The 18,941-nt window shown below is 44.8% G+C and overlaps 1 protein-coding gene across 3 annotated transcripts; it reads left to right on the top strand.

Moving 5' to 3' along the window:
• The first annotated feature begins 5,167 nt into the window (after positions 1-5,167).
• LOC110524603 (uncharacterized) lies at positions 5,168-18,748 on the top strand. 3 transcript variants are annotated; one of them, XM_021604424.3, is made up of 7 exons: positions 5,168-5,322; positions 6,657-6,718; positions 7,624-8,269; positions 12,538-12,625; positions 12,972-13,108; positions 13,216-15,225; positions 17,509-18,748. In XM_021604424.3, the coding sequence occupies exons 3-7, from the start codon at positions 7,753-7,755 to the stop codon at positions 17,526-17,528; spliced, it is 2,772 nt and encodes a 923-aa protein (XP_021460099.3). In that variant the 5' UTR covers positions 5,168-5,322; positions 6,657-6,718; positions 7,624-7,752; the 3' UTR covers positions 17,529-18,748. The 3 variants fall into 3 exon arrangements, with proteins under 3 accessions (XP_021460099.3, XP_021460100.3, XP_090092188.1); XM_021604425.3 differs by having other exon boundaries at positions 5,179-5,322; positions 7,627-8,269; XM_090236062.1 differs by lacking the exon at positions 17,509-18,748 and having other exon boundaries at positions 5,195-5,322; positions 13,216-15,579.
• The last annotated feature ends 193 nt before the right edge of the window (positions 18,749-18,941 follow it).

Genomic DNA, 18,941 nt, shown 5'->3' on the forward strand with positions numbered 1-18,941 from the left:
CACACAACATATGACAGACACACACAACATACGACAGACACACACAACATACGACAGACACAAACAGCATATGACAGACACAAACACAACATACGACACACATACAACATATGACAGACACACAGAACATATGACAGACACAAACACAACATACGACACACATACAACATATGACAGACACACACAACATACTACAGACACACACAGCATATGACACGCACACAGACAACATACAACAGACACACACAACATACGAACGACACACACAACATATGACACACACAACATACGACACACACAACATACGATACATACACACACAACATACGACAGACACACACAACATACAACCGACACACACAACATAAGGCAGACACACACACAATATACAACACACACAACATACGATACATACACACACAACATACGACAGACACACACAACATACGACACACACACACATACAACATACAACAGACACACAAAACATACGACCGACACACACAACATACGACGCACATACAACATATGACAGACACACAGAACATATGACAGACACAAACACAACATACGACACACATACAACATATGACAGACACACACAACATATGACAGACACATACAACATATGACACAAACACACACAACATAGGACAGACACACACAACATGGGACACACATACAACATACGACAGACAAATACGCAAACACACACAGAGACAGAAAGAGAGAAATGACTCTCGTTCTATCAGTTGTAGACGGTCCAATGAGGCTAATGCTATGCATGAAAACTTCCTAGTAAACATCCTGCTGCATGCTGAGACAGCACTAGATGTTCTTGGTGCAGTCCCAGTCACAGATATTTGTATCATTGGTGTCTGCATATTTGATGTAAGTGTTCTATTTAATTCAGTGGGTGTCTGTCCTCATAATATGCCAACTTACTGTGTCTGACTGCCCTGATAGGAATACACATTTACAATCCCCTTGCTTAGTCGCCAACCTCTAGAATCATTCCACACTGTTATCACAGTCACAGTTCATGTATACAGCTGTGGTGACGATGAGTTTCCTAAAGGATTATTCTAATCAGCCTCTGAAATTGGTCTGATTTAGTTAATGTGGGAGTCTGAGATGTGATTATAATCTAGCCGAATGCAGTGTTGCCCCTAGGAGTTTTTTCAGCAGTGGTGGCAAGGGTAGTGGGGGTAACGCTAGTAACGCTAGTACATTACTACTAGCGTTGACTGATTAATAATAATTGTTGGTTATAGTTGTTTTTCAAGTTTTGTTATGATCTGTATGGTGTAAAAAGTGTTCTACTTAAGCAATTGAATAGAAATAAGGCACCTCGGGGGGTTGTGGTATATCGCCTATATACCACGGTTAAGGGCTGTGCCTATGAACAGTCCTTAGCAGTGGTATATTGGCCATATACCACACCTCCTCGGGCCTTATTGCTTACAGTTTTTTCCAACTGCTTACACACAAAATCTTTTCATGTCACACGATTTTTGAAACCTCTCACTCAAAGTGCAAAACTACACACCAAATGTGAAAAACCATAAGCTATTTCTCAGCCTTTGACTCTGTTGTCAATTGCATAAAACACTTTTTTCAAAATACTACACACAATTCTCAACCTAAAACACAAAAATCTAACAGGAAGTGACTTGCTTTCCTTTTCCAAACACAACCAATCAAAATGCTACACTTATTCACCAGGTCACACACACACTCCTCACATGTGCAAACACTAATAGCTTAACTGATCACTAACCAATCACTGCTTTACTGTAGTATAGGCCTATAAATAGGTCAATGGTCAGATTACCTGTTTTGAACAATGGATGCCAACAATGGACAGAGAGCAAGAGGAGTAGGAGGGAGAGGAAGAGGACGAGGGCAAAAAAGAGAAGGAAGGAGAGGCATCTCTAATGAGATTAGGCTGGACTGAGAGTCCAGCCCAATTTGAGTCGATTTACAGTGGCGTCCATAATTCGAACCTTCAGAAATGAGAACAGGTATGCAACTATCTAATGACTATTTTAGCATTACAGTAATGTACTGTAAAATACGTATGACTTCATAGTATTGCATGAACATTTGTAACTCTAAGCCATCCATTTACTGCACTGCATTGAATGAATAAGGTTATCATGCTGTACTACATTTTTTTGTACATTGTTTACAGTTCCTATGCTGAACACATACTGTGTTTGAATTCTGTACAGAGTGGAAAGGCAAAGACATCATGGAGGACGAGGACGCTTGTTTACCAGATGTACAAGAGACTGCAATTATAAATATGGTCTATGTGGGGACATGGAGGTTGCCTCTGTCCAAGGTTGGATACGCCATGCTAGGAGATTCTTCCCTCGATGTTTGGCAAGAGAAAACCTATCTTGTGATGTGGACGAAGTATCGTGGCCAGACTCAGGCCGGAGAAGAGATGAAGCGTAGCTTAGCACTGGTGACTGCCCCCCCCCCCCCCCCCCCCCCCCACCAATTCCTGGACTACCCCCCCGGGACCCCACACACACAATTGTGTTCTTTACTGTATTCTAAAGAATATACTTTTGGTTTACATACTGTATGTTTAGGGTTTTGTTGTATGCTACTGTATACAACAGTAATGTTTGGCCTAATAAATATTTTCTGTTTCTACATTGCATTGGTGTTTACAGTGTACTTGTTACCCCTCTCAGCCGATTACTTTCACTGTAGAACATTGTATTGAAATGAAGATATAAGCCTATGAAAGACCAAAGAGCTTTGGATTTAGAACAACAGTGTTTACATGGTATATCCAAAAATGTACTATTATGAAAGCAGTGTTTGCCATTTGATGCAAGTGCTTCATTCTGACATGTGTTTATGGCATTTTGAATGCAGTTACATTTTGAAGGAGATGTGAGGCATTTTGCATTTTGTGTGTGCAGTTTTGGGAATTGTGTGTAGAGTTTTGAAAAAAAGGAGACAGTTTTGAAAACTTGTGTAAGCAGTTGGAAAAAACTGTAATTATAACCTGGCTACTAGAGTAATTAGAGCTCTGATATACCATGGCTGTCAGCCAATCAGCATTCAGGGCTCGAACCACCCAGTTTATAATGTGTAATAATTGTTGTTTGTAGCTGAGGGTTTCTCTGCCTCTGGCCAGTATTCACAAAGAGTCTCTGAGTATGAGTACTGAAATAGGATAGGTTTTGCCTTCTAGAGATCATAATGAAAAATTATATATGGAAAGGGAACCTTAACCTAGATCAGTAATCTTTTGAATACAGGTATAAGGCAATGATCATTAAAAAAACATTGTCCTCCTTCATCTTAAACGGCACCGACCCCCATTGCCTGCAATTCTCTCTTCCAAATCTCACACATACATTGGGTAAAAGGGAGTGATTCTTACGCCAAATATACAAACGTATGTGAACACCCCTTCAAATTAGTGGATTCGGCTATTTCAGCCACCCGTTGCTGACAGGTATATAAAATCGAGCACAAAGCCATGCAATCTCCATAGACAAACATTGGCAGTAGAATGACCTTACCGAAGAGCTCAGTAAAAAATCATCTGTCCTCAGTTGTAACCCTCACTACCGAGTTCCAAAACTGCATCTGGAAGCAACGTCAGCACAAGAACTGTTCGTTGGGAGCTTCATGAAATGGGTTTCACATGCCTAAGATCACCATGTGCAATGCCAAGCGTCGGCTGGAGTGGTGTAAAGCTTGCCACCATTGAATTCTGGAGCAGTGGAAACTCGTTCTCTGGAGTGATGACTTCACCGTCTGGCAGTCTAACGGATGAATCTGGGTTTGGCGGATGCCAGGAGAACGCTTCCTGCCCGAATGCATAGTGCCAACTGTAAAGTTTGGTGGAGGAGGAATAATAGTCAGGGGCTGTTTTTCATGGTTCAGGCCCCTTAATTCCAGCGAAGGGAAATCATAACAGTACATCATTCAATGAAATTCTAGACGATACTGTGCTTCCAACTTTGTGGCAACAGTTTGGGGAAGGCCCTTTCCTGTTTCAGCATGACAATGCACCTGTGCACAAAGAGAGGGCCACACAAAAATGGTTTGTTGAGATTGGTGTGGAAGAATTTGACTGGCCTTCACAGAGCCCTGACCTCATTCCCATCGAACACCTTTGGAATGAATTGGAACACCAACTGCGAGCCAGGTCTAATCGCCCCGCATCAGGGCCCGACCTCACTAATGCTCTTGTGGCTAAATGGAAACAAGTCCCCGCAGCAATGTTCCAACATCTAGTGGAAAGCCTTCCCAGAGAGTGGAGGCTGTTATAGCAGCAAAGGGGAACCAACTCCATATTAATGATTTTGGAATGAGATGTTCGGTGAGCAGGTGTCCACATACTTTTGGTCATGTAGTGTAGTTCCAGAGCCCCGTTAAGCCCATGTAATTACTCCCAGGGGAGTGTGACACCGCTAAAGGGTGCAGACTGTAGACAGCCTGGCTTGGTTATAGCTGTATAGGCTGCAGGCAGGGTTAGGCTGTCTGGGTTAAATCGGGCTACATCCCGACAGGGAATATGGCAGGATGGATTAGAGAGAGAGAGAGAGAGAGAGAGAGAGAGAGAGAGAGAGAGAGAGAGAGAGACAGACAGAGAGAGAGAGAGAAAGCATGATGAGGCATGGGAGTGGCCTTCTCTAATCTGTCTCTGTGTTACTTGTGGCCAGTAGTCAGAGGGGATGAGAGCCAGAGAGTGGGAGAGGAAGGGAGAGAGTGAGTGAGCGTATTGTTTACTGTTCATTTTGATTGTTTATTTCACTTTTGTATATTATCTACTTCACTTGCGTTGGCAATGTTAACATATGTTTCCCATGCCAATAAAGCGCCTTGAATTGAATTGAGTGAGGACGGGAGGGACGATTTGTGTATGAAAGAGAGCTTCTCCCTACCCTCCAGCTCTGTTTTTTTATAAACATTGAGGCGATGTGGAGGAGGTAGGAGTAGCCTCAGCTGATGACATCATCCATTTAGCTCAAGGGGATTCTGCAAGAGAGAGGGAGAGAGATGGAGAGTGAGAGAGGAAGGAGGGGTGGTTACCATGGTGATGGGTCATTTTAAGCAGCTGCTGATTTGCTAGAGCTCTCTCTCTCTTCCCCCTCCCTCCCTCCCTCCCTCTCTTCCTCCTCCTCTCTCCCTCTCTCCTCTCCTCTCTCAACCAGCCATTTAGGCAAAAGATTGGTGCTCTGCGCGCTAGGCTGTGGACCTTCCTGCTCCAGTCATTCTACTCTGTCTGCCACATGCGGGGATGGGAGACCCTACCCTCCAAGCACAGAGAGAGGATACTGGCAGGTAAGAGAAGGGAGGACATCTTTATTCTACGGGGCTTTAGCTGTAGTTGGGATGTGAACTGATCTGTCTCTCACTGCAGAAGACAGCCAGAGCTCTGTTTCTCTAAGCTCAGATGGGATATTAGAGATATGTTCAATGTGTTTGATCTTGCTTGGCATGACAATGACCATAGGAGATGGCAAGTGACAGCACAAACAGATCTGGGACCAGGCTACAGTGACAATGACCATAGGAAATGGCAAGAGACAGCACAAACAGATCTGGGACCGGGCTACAGCCATGAAGCACAGGCTCTGTCTCTGCATGATTCGAGAGGAAGGAACCAAAGCCCATGAAGCATATGTTACTGCTGCTGCTGCCTCTGGGTAACATCAGACATTAAATGTCTGCTTTCAGCACAACTGTCGAACAAAACAGAGCACAAACAGACACGACCTGAGGTCCATCTGTTGTTTGGGCGAGGAAGAGGGTCAGTCAGTCACTCACCCCATTTTCAGCCAATTTGTAGATAGCAACTAGGCTAAAACTGCACCATGTTCTCTTCTGTATTGTAATAAAGGGCTGGGGTGGAGGGTTGGATTTGTGGATTTTACACATAATTATATACATTCGCTGAGAAACAAATAATGCACGGCTTTGTTTTGACTGTATAGCTTTGTGATCCATTGAAATGCATAGCATGAATTATTTATTGAACTTGGTTTTAAAATTCCACTGACATTCCATACTGTCGAAATCTCTCTGTCACTAACATAGCTCACACGTACGCATGCACATACTCATGACAAGGCACGTAGAATTAATATGCATAGTTGCATAAGGTAATGTAGTCACACACGTCACATCATACCCATCCAACACAGACACACAGTCACACTCAACTACATTCCGGTGCATCGGTTTGGTCTTCATTTGGAGTATCTCTGGGAAATGGAAGGATGTGCTGTGAAGTCTTTTCTTGGTCAGATGTCAAAATTGACTGATGTTTCATTGATTAAATGAAAGCCTCTCCACATTGTTTCACCTTCTGTATCTCATTGAAATCAAAATTAGGAAGCCTTAGGTGGAATAGCCTCGTTGCAGTATCATCTCTTCAATGGACATGTCAAGGATTTGATATCTCAGGGACATGTTGGTACAGTTCACATGGAAAATACCCACCAAATTGAATGCTCCCTGTGTTGAGAATGCAAGACAGAACTAGGTCAAAGTGCCTTGAAAGATGTTTGTGGCGACCTGTTTTTTGGATGAGTACTGTGCTTTGAAGGTTTTCAAATGTGATTGTAATTTAACCAAGTTTAAAATGTGTTGTTTTAATTATGTCTCTTCCATAGGTGCTTTTGATAAAATAAACAGTAGAAGACTTGGGGGAAAGCCTGTATTCACCAGCTCAAAGGTAATGCATGATAAAAGCTTATTTATTATTTAATTGACTAGTTATTGTTTTATTACTCTCTTGTATTGTTAAAACTTACTTGTGTGACATGTTCCCATCTATAACACAGACGCACCTATGTAATGATTATGATATGTGGTTATGATGCCTATTTAGTTGCATGCACTGATTATACTTTACTCTGGATGAGAGCATCTAAGTGCTCAATGACTCAAATGTAAATGTAACGGTGTGATTATGATCTAGGATGGTGACTTTTAAAAGTCTGTAATTACTGCACACTGACACAGAAATGTGAATGGTCGAAACACTAGAGTGGGCCTCACGCACACACGCACGCACGCACACGCACACGCACACACTGATTCTGCTGCTGACGACGGTAGTTTCATCATTGACACAGAAAGCAATTACCTTTCAGCCCCTCAGAGTGATAAACACACAGACCTTGTGTCGTATCAGACTTATGAACAGTAACACAAGGCAGACAGAACCTGGAAATATGTGATGAGGGTTGCTTTTGTTTTACAAGCCTGAGTGTACAATACAGCTCAGTCACATGCAGGCATCCTCACCAGTATTATTCAATCCTATTGAATTAACACTTGCTTTTGGGAATTTAGAAGATGCTCTTATTGCAATTAACTTACAATTAGTGCATTGATTCAACTAATGTATGTAAACCAACATATAATGAAAAACCTTTTTAGCCACTATCTGCAAAATCAGTGCTAATCACTTTCTCTATCACAGGTTAATTATAGGTAATTGCAGGTTAGATCGAACTTGCTTCATCCCAGTCTTTAGTTGTTGAATCAAGTCTGTAGGCTACTACTCCATTATCCTAAATGATGTTGTGTGATCTGATCTTTCCATTCAAACCTCTCCCCTCTCTCTCTCTCTAGCAGCCGAGGGGTGTAAGATGCCCTTGAGTTCCTGCAGCTCCTTGTGAAAGACCTCTTGTCCACAGGACCATTTGGGTCATCAGGAACACAGGGAAAGGAAGTTGCACTGCAGTTACATCATCAGCCACCATGAAGTCAGACGGGCTGGGGACGCCAGGCCTCCCATCCACCGCAGGGAGAGGGACTGGTGCTACCAAGCCTGGAGACACTGGCCCATTCAGGGCAAAGAACGTCAAGACCAAGCAGCCAGGCGACCACCAGAGCACCACGGCTAAAGCCAAGACTACAACCTCCGCATCAGCCAAACCAGTGCTCAACGGTACGGCTGGCCCAGGGGGGGCTAGGAGGGAGGTAGCCACCGCTAACGGACCCAGGGGGTCCCCAACAGGTGGGAAGGGGACTAAGGACCAGGACAGGAAGCCTAGCCCTAACCCTGGAGCCAGGCCCAAGACCTCTCCCCCAGGCACCACCTCCACAGCTCAGGCCAGGCCAGGGAAGCTGCAGAAGAATACAGCAGGGAAGGGTGACTCTCTTCAGGGGGCAGACAGCAGCACAGCCCACCCGGCAACTACCACCCCCTCCACATCCGGCAGTGCCTCTCCTGACAACAGTTCCGGAAGCCCACGCAACTGCCCCACCATGCCAGGTCTGGTCTAACATCCAACATAATTAACTTGCTCCCCAGTGGGCAAAACTGGTTGAAAATACATTATAATGACTTTGTAATGATTTTCAACTCATTTTGCCAGCTGGGAAACTGTACTTCCCTTGTCTAACATCCAATGTTATTAAGTTGCCTCCCAGTAGGGAAAAAACTGTTGAAAAGACATAATGATGTTGTAATTACATTGTAATGACGTTGTGATAATAACGCTGTAATGACGTTGTGATAAGGACTCTGTAATGACGTGATTCTAACCAGTTTTGACGCTAGGTTAATTCACTCATTGATGATGACATTAATTAGATTTTATGGCAGAAAGTTAGAGTGTCTGAAAAATTAGCTTGATTTAGAAATGAATGGTAGCAGGTTTTGTGAAGAATAAGTAGCAGAGTGATTTAAATGAGTTATGCTTTATCCCAGAGGGGCGGCAGGTAGCTTAGTGGTTAGAGCGTTGGACTAGTAACCGAAAGGTTGCAAGATCGAATCCCTGAGCTGACAAGGTAAATAAATATCTGTGGTTCTGCCCTTGAACAAGGCAGTTAACCCACTGTTCCTAGGCTGTCATTGAAAATAAGGATTTGTTCTTAACTGACTGTTAACTGTTCTTAACAATCCAAATAACACTATAACAATAATCCAAAAAACTATCTGTGCTTATGTGCATGGGATTAATGTACACAAAGATATACTATGAATGATATGTACAACAATATATATATTACAGTGAGCTATGTCAAGTATGCAATATATACAGACACAGTGGGTCTAAACAGTATAGAAATGGGAAGCATTGATTGTTCAATGTCTAAAGCTTAGTGTGTGTGTGTGTGTGTGTATGAGAGCTTGTGTTTGTGTTTTTGTGTGAGTGTGTGTGGGTGTACAGTGCCCTTCGGAAAGTAATCAGACCACTTGACTTTTTCCATATTCTGTTACGTTACAGGCTTATTTTAATATGTATTAAGTACAACTTTTTCCTCATTAATCTATACACAATACCCGTCAATTACAAAGTGAAAACAGATTTTTTTAGATTTTTTGTAACGTATTAAAAATAAAAAACAGAAATACCAGAAGACCCTTTGCTATTAGCCTCAAAATTGAGCTCAGGTACATCCTGTTTAAATGTACCATCCTTTAGATGGTTCTACAACTTGATTGGAGTCCACCTGTGGTAAATTCAATTGATTGGACATGATTTGGAAAGACACACACCTGTCTATATAAGGTCCCACAGTTGACAGTGCATGTCAGAGCAAAAACCAAGCCATGAGGTCGAAGGAATTGTCCGTAGAGCTCCGAGTCAGGATTGTGTCAAGGAACAGATCTGGGGAAGGGTACGAAAACATTTATGCAGCATTGAAGCTCCCCAGGTACACAGTGGCCTCCATCATTCTTAAATGGAAGAAGTTTGGAACCCACAAGACTCTTCCTAGAGCTGACCACCCGGCCAAACTGAGCAATCGGGGGAGAAGGGCCTTGGTCAGGGAGGTGACCAAGAATCTGATGGTCACTCTGAAATACCTCCAGAGTTCCTCTATGGAGATGGGACAACTTTCCAGAAGGACAACCATCTCTGCAGCACTCCACCAATCAGGCCTTTATGGTAGAGAGGCCAGACGGGAGCCACTCCTCAGTAAAAGGCACATGTCGGCCCGCTTGGAGTTCGCCAAAAGGCACCTAAAGACTCTCACACCATGAGAAACAAGATTCTCTGGCCTGATGAAACCAAAATGGATCTCTTTGGCCTGAATGCCAAGCATCACACCTGGAGGAAACCTGGCACCATCCCTACGATGGAACATGGTGGTGGCAGCATCTCCGGGACCTGAAACCTGGCACCATCCCTACGATGGAACATGGTGGTGGCAGCATCTCCGGACCTGAAACCTGGCACCATCCCTACGATGGAACATGGTGGTGGAAGCATCTCCGGGACCTGAAACCTGGCACCATCCCTACGATGGAACATGGTGGTGGCAGCATCTCCGGACCTGAAACCTGACACCATCCCTACGATGGAACATGGTGGTGGCAGCATCTCAGGGACCTGAAAGCTGGCACCATCCCTACGATGGAACATGGTGGTGGCAGCATCTCCGGACCTGAAACCTGGCACCATCCCTACGATGGAACATGGTGGTGGCAGCATCTCCGGGACCTGAAACCTGGCACCATCCCTACGATGGAACATGGTGGTGGCAGCATCTCCGGACCTGAAACCTGACACCATCCCTACGATGGAACATGGTGGTGGCAGCATCTCCGGACCTGAAACCTGACACCATCCCTACGATGGAACATGGTGGTGGCAGCATCTCCGGACCTGAAACCTGGCACCATCCCTACGATGGAACATGGTGGTGGCAGCATCTCCGGACCTGAAACCTGGCACCATCCCTACGATGGAACATGGTGGTGGCAGCATCTCCGGACCTGAAACCTGGCACCATCCCTACGATGGAAAATGGTGGTGGCAGCATCTCCGGACCTGAAACCTGGCACCATCCCTACGATGGAACATGGTGGTGGCAGCATCTCCGGACCTGAAACCTGGCACCATCCCTACGATGGAACATGGTGGTGGCAGCATCTCCGGACCTGAAACCTGGCACCATCCCTACGATGGAACATGGTGGTGGCAGCATCTCAGGGACCTGAAACCTGGCACCATCCCTACGATGGAACATGGTGGTGGCAGCATCTCCGGGACCTGAAACCTGGCACCATCCCTACGATGGAACATGGTGGTGGCAGCATCTCCGGGACCTGAAACCTGGCACCATCCCTACGATGGAACATGGTGGTGGCAGCATCTCCGGACCTGAAACCTGGCACCATCCCTACGATGGAACATGGTGGTGGAAGCATCTCCGGGACCTGAAACCTGGCACCATCCCTACGATGGAACATGGTGGTGGCAGCATCTCCGGACCTGAAACCTGACACCATCCCTACGATGGAACATGGTGGTGGCAGCATCTCAGGGACCTGAAACCTGGCACCATCCCTACGATGGAACATGGTGGTGGCAGCATCTCCGGACCTGAAACCTGGCACCATCCCTACGATGGAACATGGTGGTGGCAGCATCTCCGGGACCTGAAACCTGGCACCATCCCTACGATGGAACATGGTGGTGGCAGCATCTCCGGACCTGAAACCTGACACCATCCCTACGATGGAACATGGTGGTGGCAGCATCTCCGGACCTGAAACCTGACACCATCCCTACGATGGAACATGGTGGTGGCAGCATCTCCGGACCTGAAACCTGGCACCATCCCTACGATGGAACATGGTGGTGGCAGCATCTCTGGACCTGAAACCTGGCACCATCCCTACGATGGAACATGGTGGTGGCAGCATCTCCGGACTTGAACCCGTTCTAACATCTCAGGAGAGACCTGAAAATAGCTGTGCAGCGATGCTCCCCACCCAACCTGACAGAGTTTGACAGAATCTGTGGAGAAAAATGCGGGAAAACTCCACCAAATACAGGTGTACCAAGCTTGTAGTGTCATACCCAAGAAGACTTGAGGCTGCAATCGCTTTCAAAGGTGCTTCAACAAAGTACTGAGTAAAGGGTCAGAATATGTATTTTAAATACATATTTCTAAAAACATGTTTTTGCTTTGTTGTTATGGGTTATTGTGTGTAGATTGACGAGGGAAGAAAACAATTTAACCCATTTTAGAATAGGGCTGTAACGCAACAAAATGTGTAAACTTTCCGAATGCACTGACTGTATGTGTGCGAAAAGGACTCAATAAGGTGTAGATTAGAGTATAGGGCCTCAGCCGGTCTGTCCCTCCTTTTCATTCAACAGAGAAAGGGAGAGACAGAGTGCCATATGCTCTCCCTCCCGCCCTCTCTCTAACCAGCCCAGTCATCCCATCTATCTACTCTACTCCAGCTCTATGTTATTGGCTCTGATTTTGCAATATTTTGGCTTTGATGTGCAGTACTAATATCAGTTCCTAGCCTCTAGCTCTCACATCCTTGTTAGCTCTCCTTATAATGGAATCATCTCTGTACTTTGTTTGAGGATTTCATGAGTTCAATTAGCATTTCTCCCCTCAAAACTGCCTGTTTATTGTTGCTCTATTTGTCCCCAGTAAGCTGTATAAATTAATTCTGCCTCTTAATCCCTCATTCTAAGTGAGCAGTTTTCATTTTCTGAAATAAGACCGTTTCCAACAATAAATATCAGTGTTTGGTTAAACACACTATAACGATCCTCTGTGTTTTAGATCTTAAGACAAAAACCCAGGCTAAAGTTCTGACCAAATCTCCACTGACCAAACCCCCCCAGAAAACAGACACCACAAAGATCAACAGGTAAGCAGCACTGCACCCGATATCAGAACATCCAATTTTGGTAGACCATCCCTGAGAAATGGTAGAAATAACTCTGCTGCCCCCCACTGTTATATAGTGGTAATTGCTAGTCCATACAGAGATGGGTGAAACGATACATTGCAGTACTTGTTAATGCCATGGTCTTTTGAGGTTTATGCGCTTTCATCCCTTAGTGTATCCTTTATTGAATGATTGTTGTTATTGTCCTAAATTAAACATATTTTTAAGCAATTAAAATGGCTTTCATTTTGTGAGTGTCAGGATTAATTTTCTGTTCTCCGGTGCTGTTCTTTTGACTTCATGGTTTCTTCATCTCCCTGATCAGCCCTACCAATAAGCCTAGCACCAGAGAGGCCAATAAAGCCAAGCTCTCCGCTACAGGAAGAACAACAACTGTAGGAACAGGAGCCAGAGCAGACACAAAGGGGATGAGCACACCAACAGGCTCAGCTGAGAACCAGGGTGAGAAACCGTGTGTGTTTGCACGCGCGTGTGTGTTTCTTCCAATACAAATCCTAACATCATCTCACCGGGCCAAACAATTGAAATATGTTTCTCCTCTCATGCAGTCTCTAGACCTGGGTCATCCCTGAGTGCCAGAAAACCTGCGTCTCCCAGGAAAGAGGAGGATAAGGATGGTTCCAAAGTCTCAGCAGACAAAGCAGCCAGGAAGACCACAAAAACCACCCCAGCTACCGCAGCCACAGCCAAATCTACTTCTAAACCAGTAAAAGCCATCTCCAGCTCCTCTCCTTCCAAACAGCCTCCACTAGCAACGGCCAAACCTGGGCCAAAGCAGAATGCTACCTCTGAATCTCCTACAGAGAAAGCCTCACCCAAGTCAGCGGGGCCAGTTAAAAACGTATCCTCTGTCATTTCATCCAAAAAGCCTGCAGCTAAAGAGAAAGAGGGATCTAATGGTAAAACCTCTACAGAGACCCAGCAGGCTAATGACACTGGTTCCGGAGCAGAGAGGGTCTCCTCACATTCAGATCCCAGAGAGAAGGCCTCAGAGCCAGTAACAACATCCACAGAGCAGAGTCCAGCTCATAACATCCCACTACCACCATGCCCCCAGGGCCACAGTGGAGGAGGGGACTCCCTCTCCTTACCCCTGAATGCCAGTCCTCAGAAATCTGCCAAACAACCAGGTAAACCTAACTGCACAAGAGGAGTCAGGGCTCTGTCCAATCAGCCACCAGCAATCAACCACATATTTAATGGGAATAACCTTGTAAGCGGAGAGCCTGCTAAGCACACAGAGGGGACACACACATGTAAACACACTCCTGGCTCAGCCACAGACCTTCCACTGGACACCCCAACTCCAGGCAGCCCTCTGGAGGACTCGTGGAGCAGCCTGCACCACCAGGTCAGCCCCGAGTCAGAATCCGGCAGTGCCACCACCTCATCAGACGACATCAAGCCTCGCTCTGAGGACTACGACGCCGGGGGCTCCCAGGACGATGTGGATGACTGCTGCTCCAACGAGCGCGGCGAATCCAAAGGAGGCGGCACCATGCGTTGCCATGACTTCCTGGGTCGCAGTAGTAGTGACACGAGTACGCCTGAGGAGCTGAAGATGCTGGATGGTGGACTGCGGGTTGAGGTGAGGCTGAAGGGGTGCGAGGTAGAGACCACCAGCGAGGAGGAAGGGGTGAAGCAACGGCCGCACTCCTGGCTGAGCAGGGACCGAGACGAGGTCCCTGTTGAGGAGGAGGTGCAGACCAATATTATGGTGAAGCAGGTCCCCGACAGCCAGCTCTTCTCCTCTGAGGAGTCCGAGGAGTCTGAGGAAGAGGATGAGAGGTCAGAGGTGGAGGTTCTTCCTGTTCACCAGGCCCCTCTGCCTCCTGCCGATCCCTCTTCTCAATTCCAGGGCATTGTGAACATGGCCTTCGAGGATGGAGCTGACCCTGGTCAAGTCAACGAACAGCAGCAGCAACTGGACTACCAATCAGCCTCTAACTTCCGCCGCTCTGTTCTGATCTCTGTTGACGAGTGTGAGGAGCTGGGATCAGAGGAGTGCGGGGTGCAGACTCCGCCCCAGCAACAGCCTGATGACCCCCTCACGCCCTGCGACGTCTTCGGGAGCAACCCTTCTCCGGCCCCTCAGTCAGTCCCCAACTTTGTCTCTCACTCTGGGGGGCACCTGGCATCGGACTTTCCCAAAAACACACCTCAGCAGCAGCAGGAACAAGGCAACGAGCACGAGTCCAACAACAACAAACCCAACAAACCCATTGTTTTCCTCACTGAGATCCAGGATCCTCTGGTAGATGACCATAACCCCACCAAAGTGGAGGGAGTAGAGCCCAGTCCTGGTTGCCCTTCTCTGGACCATGACCCCACTGACCTGCCTCCCCAAGAGCGAGAGAGACCCTGCCACCTAGACCTCCGGCCTGCTGAACAGTACAGCAATGGAGGATCACCACGCAACAACCCCTCAACCAAGCCTAGCCAAGCATCTGTACCTGTGCATGTAGACTGCAAGAGATCAGACTTACATACAGACTTAAATGACCCTCAGCAGAAAGGGGGCTCTCCTGTGCATGCAGCTATCCCACAATCCCCAGCAGGTAATGTATAATGATCTACATCTAGGAACCCACCTAATTTAAACCCTGTAGCCAAACCCCTCACCCATTCTCCCTCCCCACCCAGCCAAACTCCATTAGTCAAGTCATAGTTAGTTAATTAGTTCTCCCTTTGTATCTTGCAATCTCCTCTGTCTGATATAACATGATGCTCAGACTATTCATTTGCATTATGACCCTTCCTCTCAAAATACAGATTACTTAACTAGTTCAAACTCAAATTGGATAAGGGGTCGTTTTTTTTATATGCCCATATAGTGTTGCCGAAAGCTTGTTATAAATACAAAAAACATCTGTGTACCAGTCCCTTGATTTGAATTGGTAACACCAATATCAATTTTTTTTTAAATGGAGATTGGTCAATCAAGAAACGTGCAGAAGTAGCTTAGCTATAATCATCTTATAACAACTGAACTACCTTTTTTCAGAGGCATTCTGACCTTGACTACTTAGATTACTTATGGAAAGAAAAAGCAATGTTGATTTCAATGAGAACTGATACTAAAATATTAAGAGTGAGTCGTAAATGGCACCCTATTCCCTTTTATAAGGCACTACTTTTGACCACGGCCCGTAAGGTCAAAAGTAGTGCACTGTGTAAGGAATAGGGTTCCATTTGGGATACATATTTAGTGTAAAGTAGTGTGTCATGTGTTGGTTAGAAACCCCCTGCCTTCTGACAAGGTGTGGCGGACTGATGTGGGCCTAGTTGTACGAATGCACTTTGATGTACATAAAAATGCAAATATTCAATGATTTTTCATTGTTTCTTTTAGTGAATGCAACGAAATCCAACAGCTCCTGGCCTTTTTTAATCCACAGCTGATGATATTATTTATTAGATTGATGTTTCCATAATTTGTATTTCATGCAGAAGACGTGCAACCAAGATATGATTTTAAAAAAAATCAAATGTCACAATAATATGCAAAGTGGCCAGTTGATTTGGAGGGTAAATCCACAAATACTAAGCTGTCATTACGACCAGATTGCTTTTGAGAAAGATGTCAATCTTTGTTTTACTTACCTACAGGGACCCTTGCCTACCCAGGATTGGCTTGTTTTTGTTATTTATTGTCAGACCCTTCTAACCTGTATCTTCTCATCAGTCTGCTTATCAAAAAGACATCTGCATGATAGTAGTACATGCCATTTGTTGTGTCTTTTTATTTATTCCACCAAATATGTTTGTTTTTACTTCATTCTTTTTTTACTTGTTTTATTATGTAATGCTGGTTTGGTTCAATAGACGTGTGGTACTGCCTGGTAGTTTTCTGTATGTGGTGTGTCTAGAACAATCTTTATATTCCATGTCTCTCTTTTTTCATTCTCATATGATACTGCAAAGCTATTACTTAGTTAGGGGTCACATCTCAAATGGCACCCTATTCCTCATATAGTGCACTATACTGGTGACATGGTGGCATTTGGGATGCATACTAGTTACGGTCTATCCCAGTGCAAAACATATCAATCTTGTTTTTGCTGTCAACAGCAATAAGGGGTCAATTGTATCATCCATTGCCAGCATGGATCTGTTATTTACAGTGATATGGAAGCAGTGTTAATTACAGAAAGAAACTGTACATAAAATCAGATGGGAAATGTTAGATTAACCTATGTACTTCCCTTTGTGCTGCAAAGTAAATCATTTCTGCCTGAATTTTGGTTTTTGTGACCGTATTATAATCATATCTGTACAATACAATAGTTCTATTCATTAGTTAAAGATACCTGCACGGTTTATTTCTTCAAATATATCACTGGTGCCTGAGCAAACTGAGTTATGCAGAGTTAACTAACAAGCGCTGGCAATGCAATGAATGGCTTACTGTGTTTTTTCACTGGTGGATAAAAGAGACACATCCAGACAACTACATCCCTCTGTGCTTGACCTTTAAGGCATCTGTCCATCCTATCTGTCACCCACAGTCCAGGTCAGTGACTACTCATGACTTATGCATATGATATAATTCTACATTATATCAACAATTTCATATTATAATCCATTGGTCTGTAACTAGGTACCAACAATGGTGAAATGAGGGCCTCCTGCCTCTCTCCTAGTGGAATAGAGGACAGGTTATTGACTCATCCTGTCATTTGATTATTAATGGATGTTAAGAGGAGACAGTTGCATTAAGGGTGAAACTTTAGTCATCTAAATGTTGGGATAATAACGTAAAAGTGACCTGCAGGATACCTTTGTAATGACTATGGACTAATGGAAAGATGAATTGTTATGTCATTGTCAACTGTTTTTAGGGGGCATTGAAGGACAATGAGACAGACTGGATCAAACAACAACCCCAACCTGTACACATGACTGACGCCCCTCCAAAGCCCTCTCTACCAACTACGAACTGAACTTGAGACAAGCTTTTGAGCACCTCAGCTCCTCTGACAACCGCAGCAGGAGGAGCACAGTGGGGTAGGAGGAGGAGAACGACAAAGAGGAAGATTACAATGAAGAGAGTGGTAAGTTTGCGGAGCGTGACTGGAGCATGCTGAAGCAACTCTTGGCTTCATAAACCCAGTCCCTGAGGACCTAAACCTAGCCCAGTATCTCATCAAGTAGAACCTGTCCGTCTCCCGGGACTGCCTGGACACCCAGCAAACCTTCCTGCTCCACGAGAAGGAGAAATTTAAACGCTGGGCAGAGCTCATATCACCCCTGGAGGACTCCACAACCAGCATCACTGTGACCAGCTTCTCGCCCGAGTATGCTGCCTCTCCGCAGGGGTAGTGGACCATCATGGAGCTAGAAACTTATCACTGACAAAGCCTATACAGAATTAAGGACTAATGGATCATCTTGGAGTTAGGAACACATAACTTGATTGACAGGTTTAAGGACTAAGGAGACACTATGTTAACTTCTTTCTGGATTTATCAACCTTCTCTCTAGATTCATCAACTAAACAACACTTCTTCTGAGACAGACACTACAACAGTACTTTCTATCAGCGGGACCTGTTACACTTTCTCTCTGGACTTCTGCAACATGTCTATGGTTTACTGACATCTACAGTACCACAATTATTCTGTCTTGATGTTTGAGTCATCCTCTATTTATTGGTTGACTGTCTCATGCTTTTTATGCTGCTTTTTATGAGCTTTGAGTTTTTTCGGACTCTCAAACTGAACTTGTTTGTTTGCATTCAGTCCCCTTCACAGTGCTTGACTTGGACGGAAATAGGTTCCAGTACTAATTTTGGGTGCCGGTACTGTTTATAATTAGGTAAAGGAGCTCCACAACACCTTTTGATAAGAGGAACAGGAGCTCAAGCCGTAGAACATTTTAGGTGCCGGAACTCAGCTCCAGTGAGCTCCTGCCCAAGTCAAGCTCTGCCCCTTCATCATCTTCAGTTATATCCTTAATACTTAATGGACTGAGAGTTTAGACACAAATAAGGTGTTGTGCATGCGGACATTTGTGTATGTTTAACTGTTTACTTGGTGTTTGCAACCTTCAGAAAGAAGAAAATAAAAAATACATGTTTTTCTTATGGCTCTCTACTCATGATAGTTTCACAGAAACTAGAGAACATGTTGGTCTGTTGGCTTTATATTCATTGTGTATATAAAAATGTAAATGTTTGGTTGTAAATACAATAGTTTCATATTTGGGGGGGTTTGGTGATAGTGAAAATACAATAGTAGATCATTTTTTTAAATAAACAGATAATTTGTGAAAT

Source organism: Oncorhynchus mykiss, chromosome 5, assembly GCF_057628025.1.
Source record: "Oncorhynchus mykiss isolate SJ-2025 chromosome 5, ASM5762802v1, whole genome shotgun sequence".
Taxonomy (NCBI): domain Eukaryota; kingdom Metazoa; phylum Chordata; class Actinopteri; order Salmoniformes; family Salmonidae; genus Oncorhynchus; species Oncorhynchus mykiss.

Excerpts from the sequence above, each read along its gene's own strand:
- LOC110524603 (XM_021604424.3), top strand. The coding sequence starts at position 7,753 with ATGAAGTCAGACGGGCTGGGGACGCCAGGCCTCCCATCCACCGCAGGG. Across the intron at positions 8,270-12,537 it reads CAACTGCCCCACCATGCCAG|ATCTTAAGACAAAAACCCAG; the intron begins GTCTGGTCTAAC and ends TCTGTGTTTTAG. Across the intron at positions 13,109-13,215 it reads AGGCTCAGCTGAGAACCAGG|TCTCTAGACCTGGGTCATCC; the intron begins GTGAGAAACCGT and ends CCTCTCATGCAG.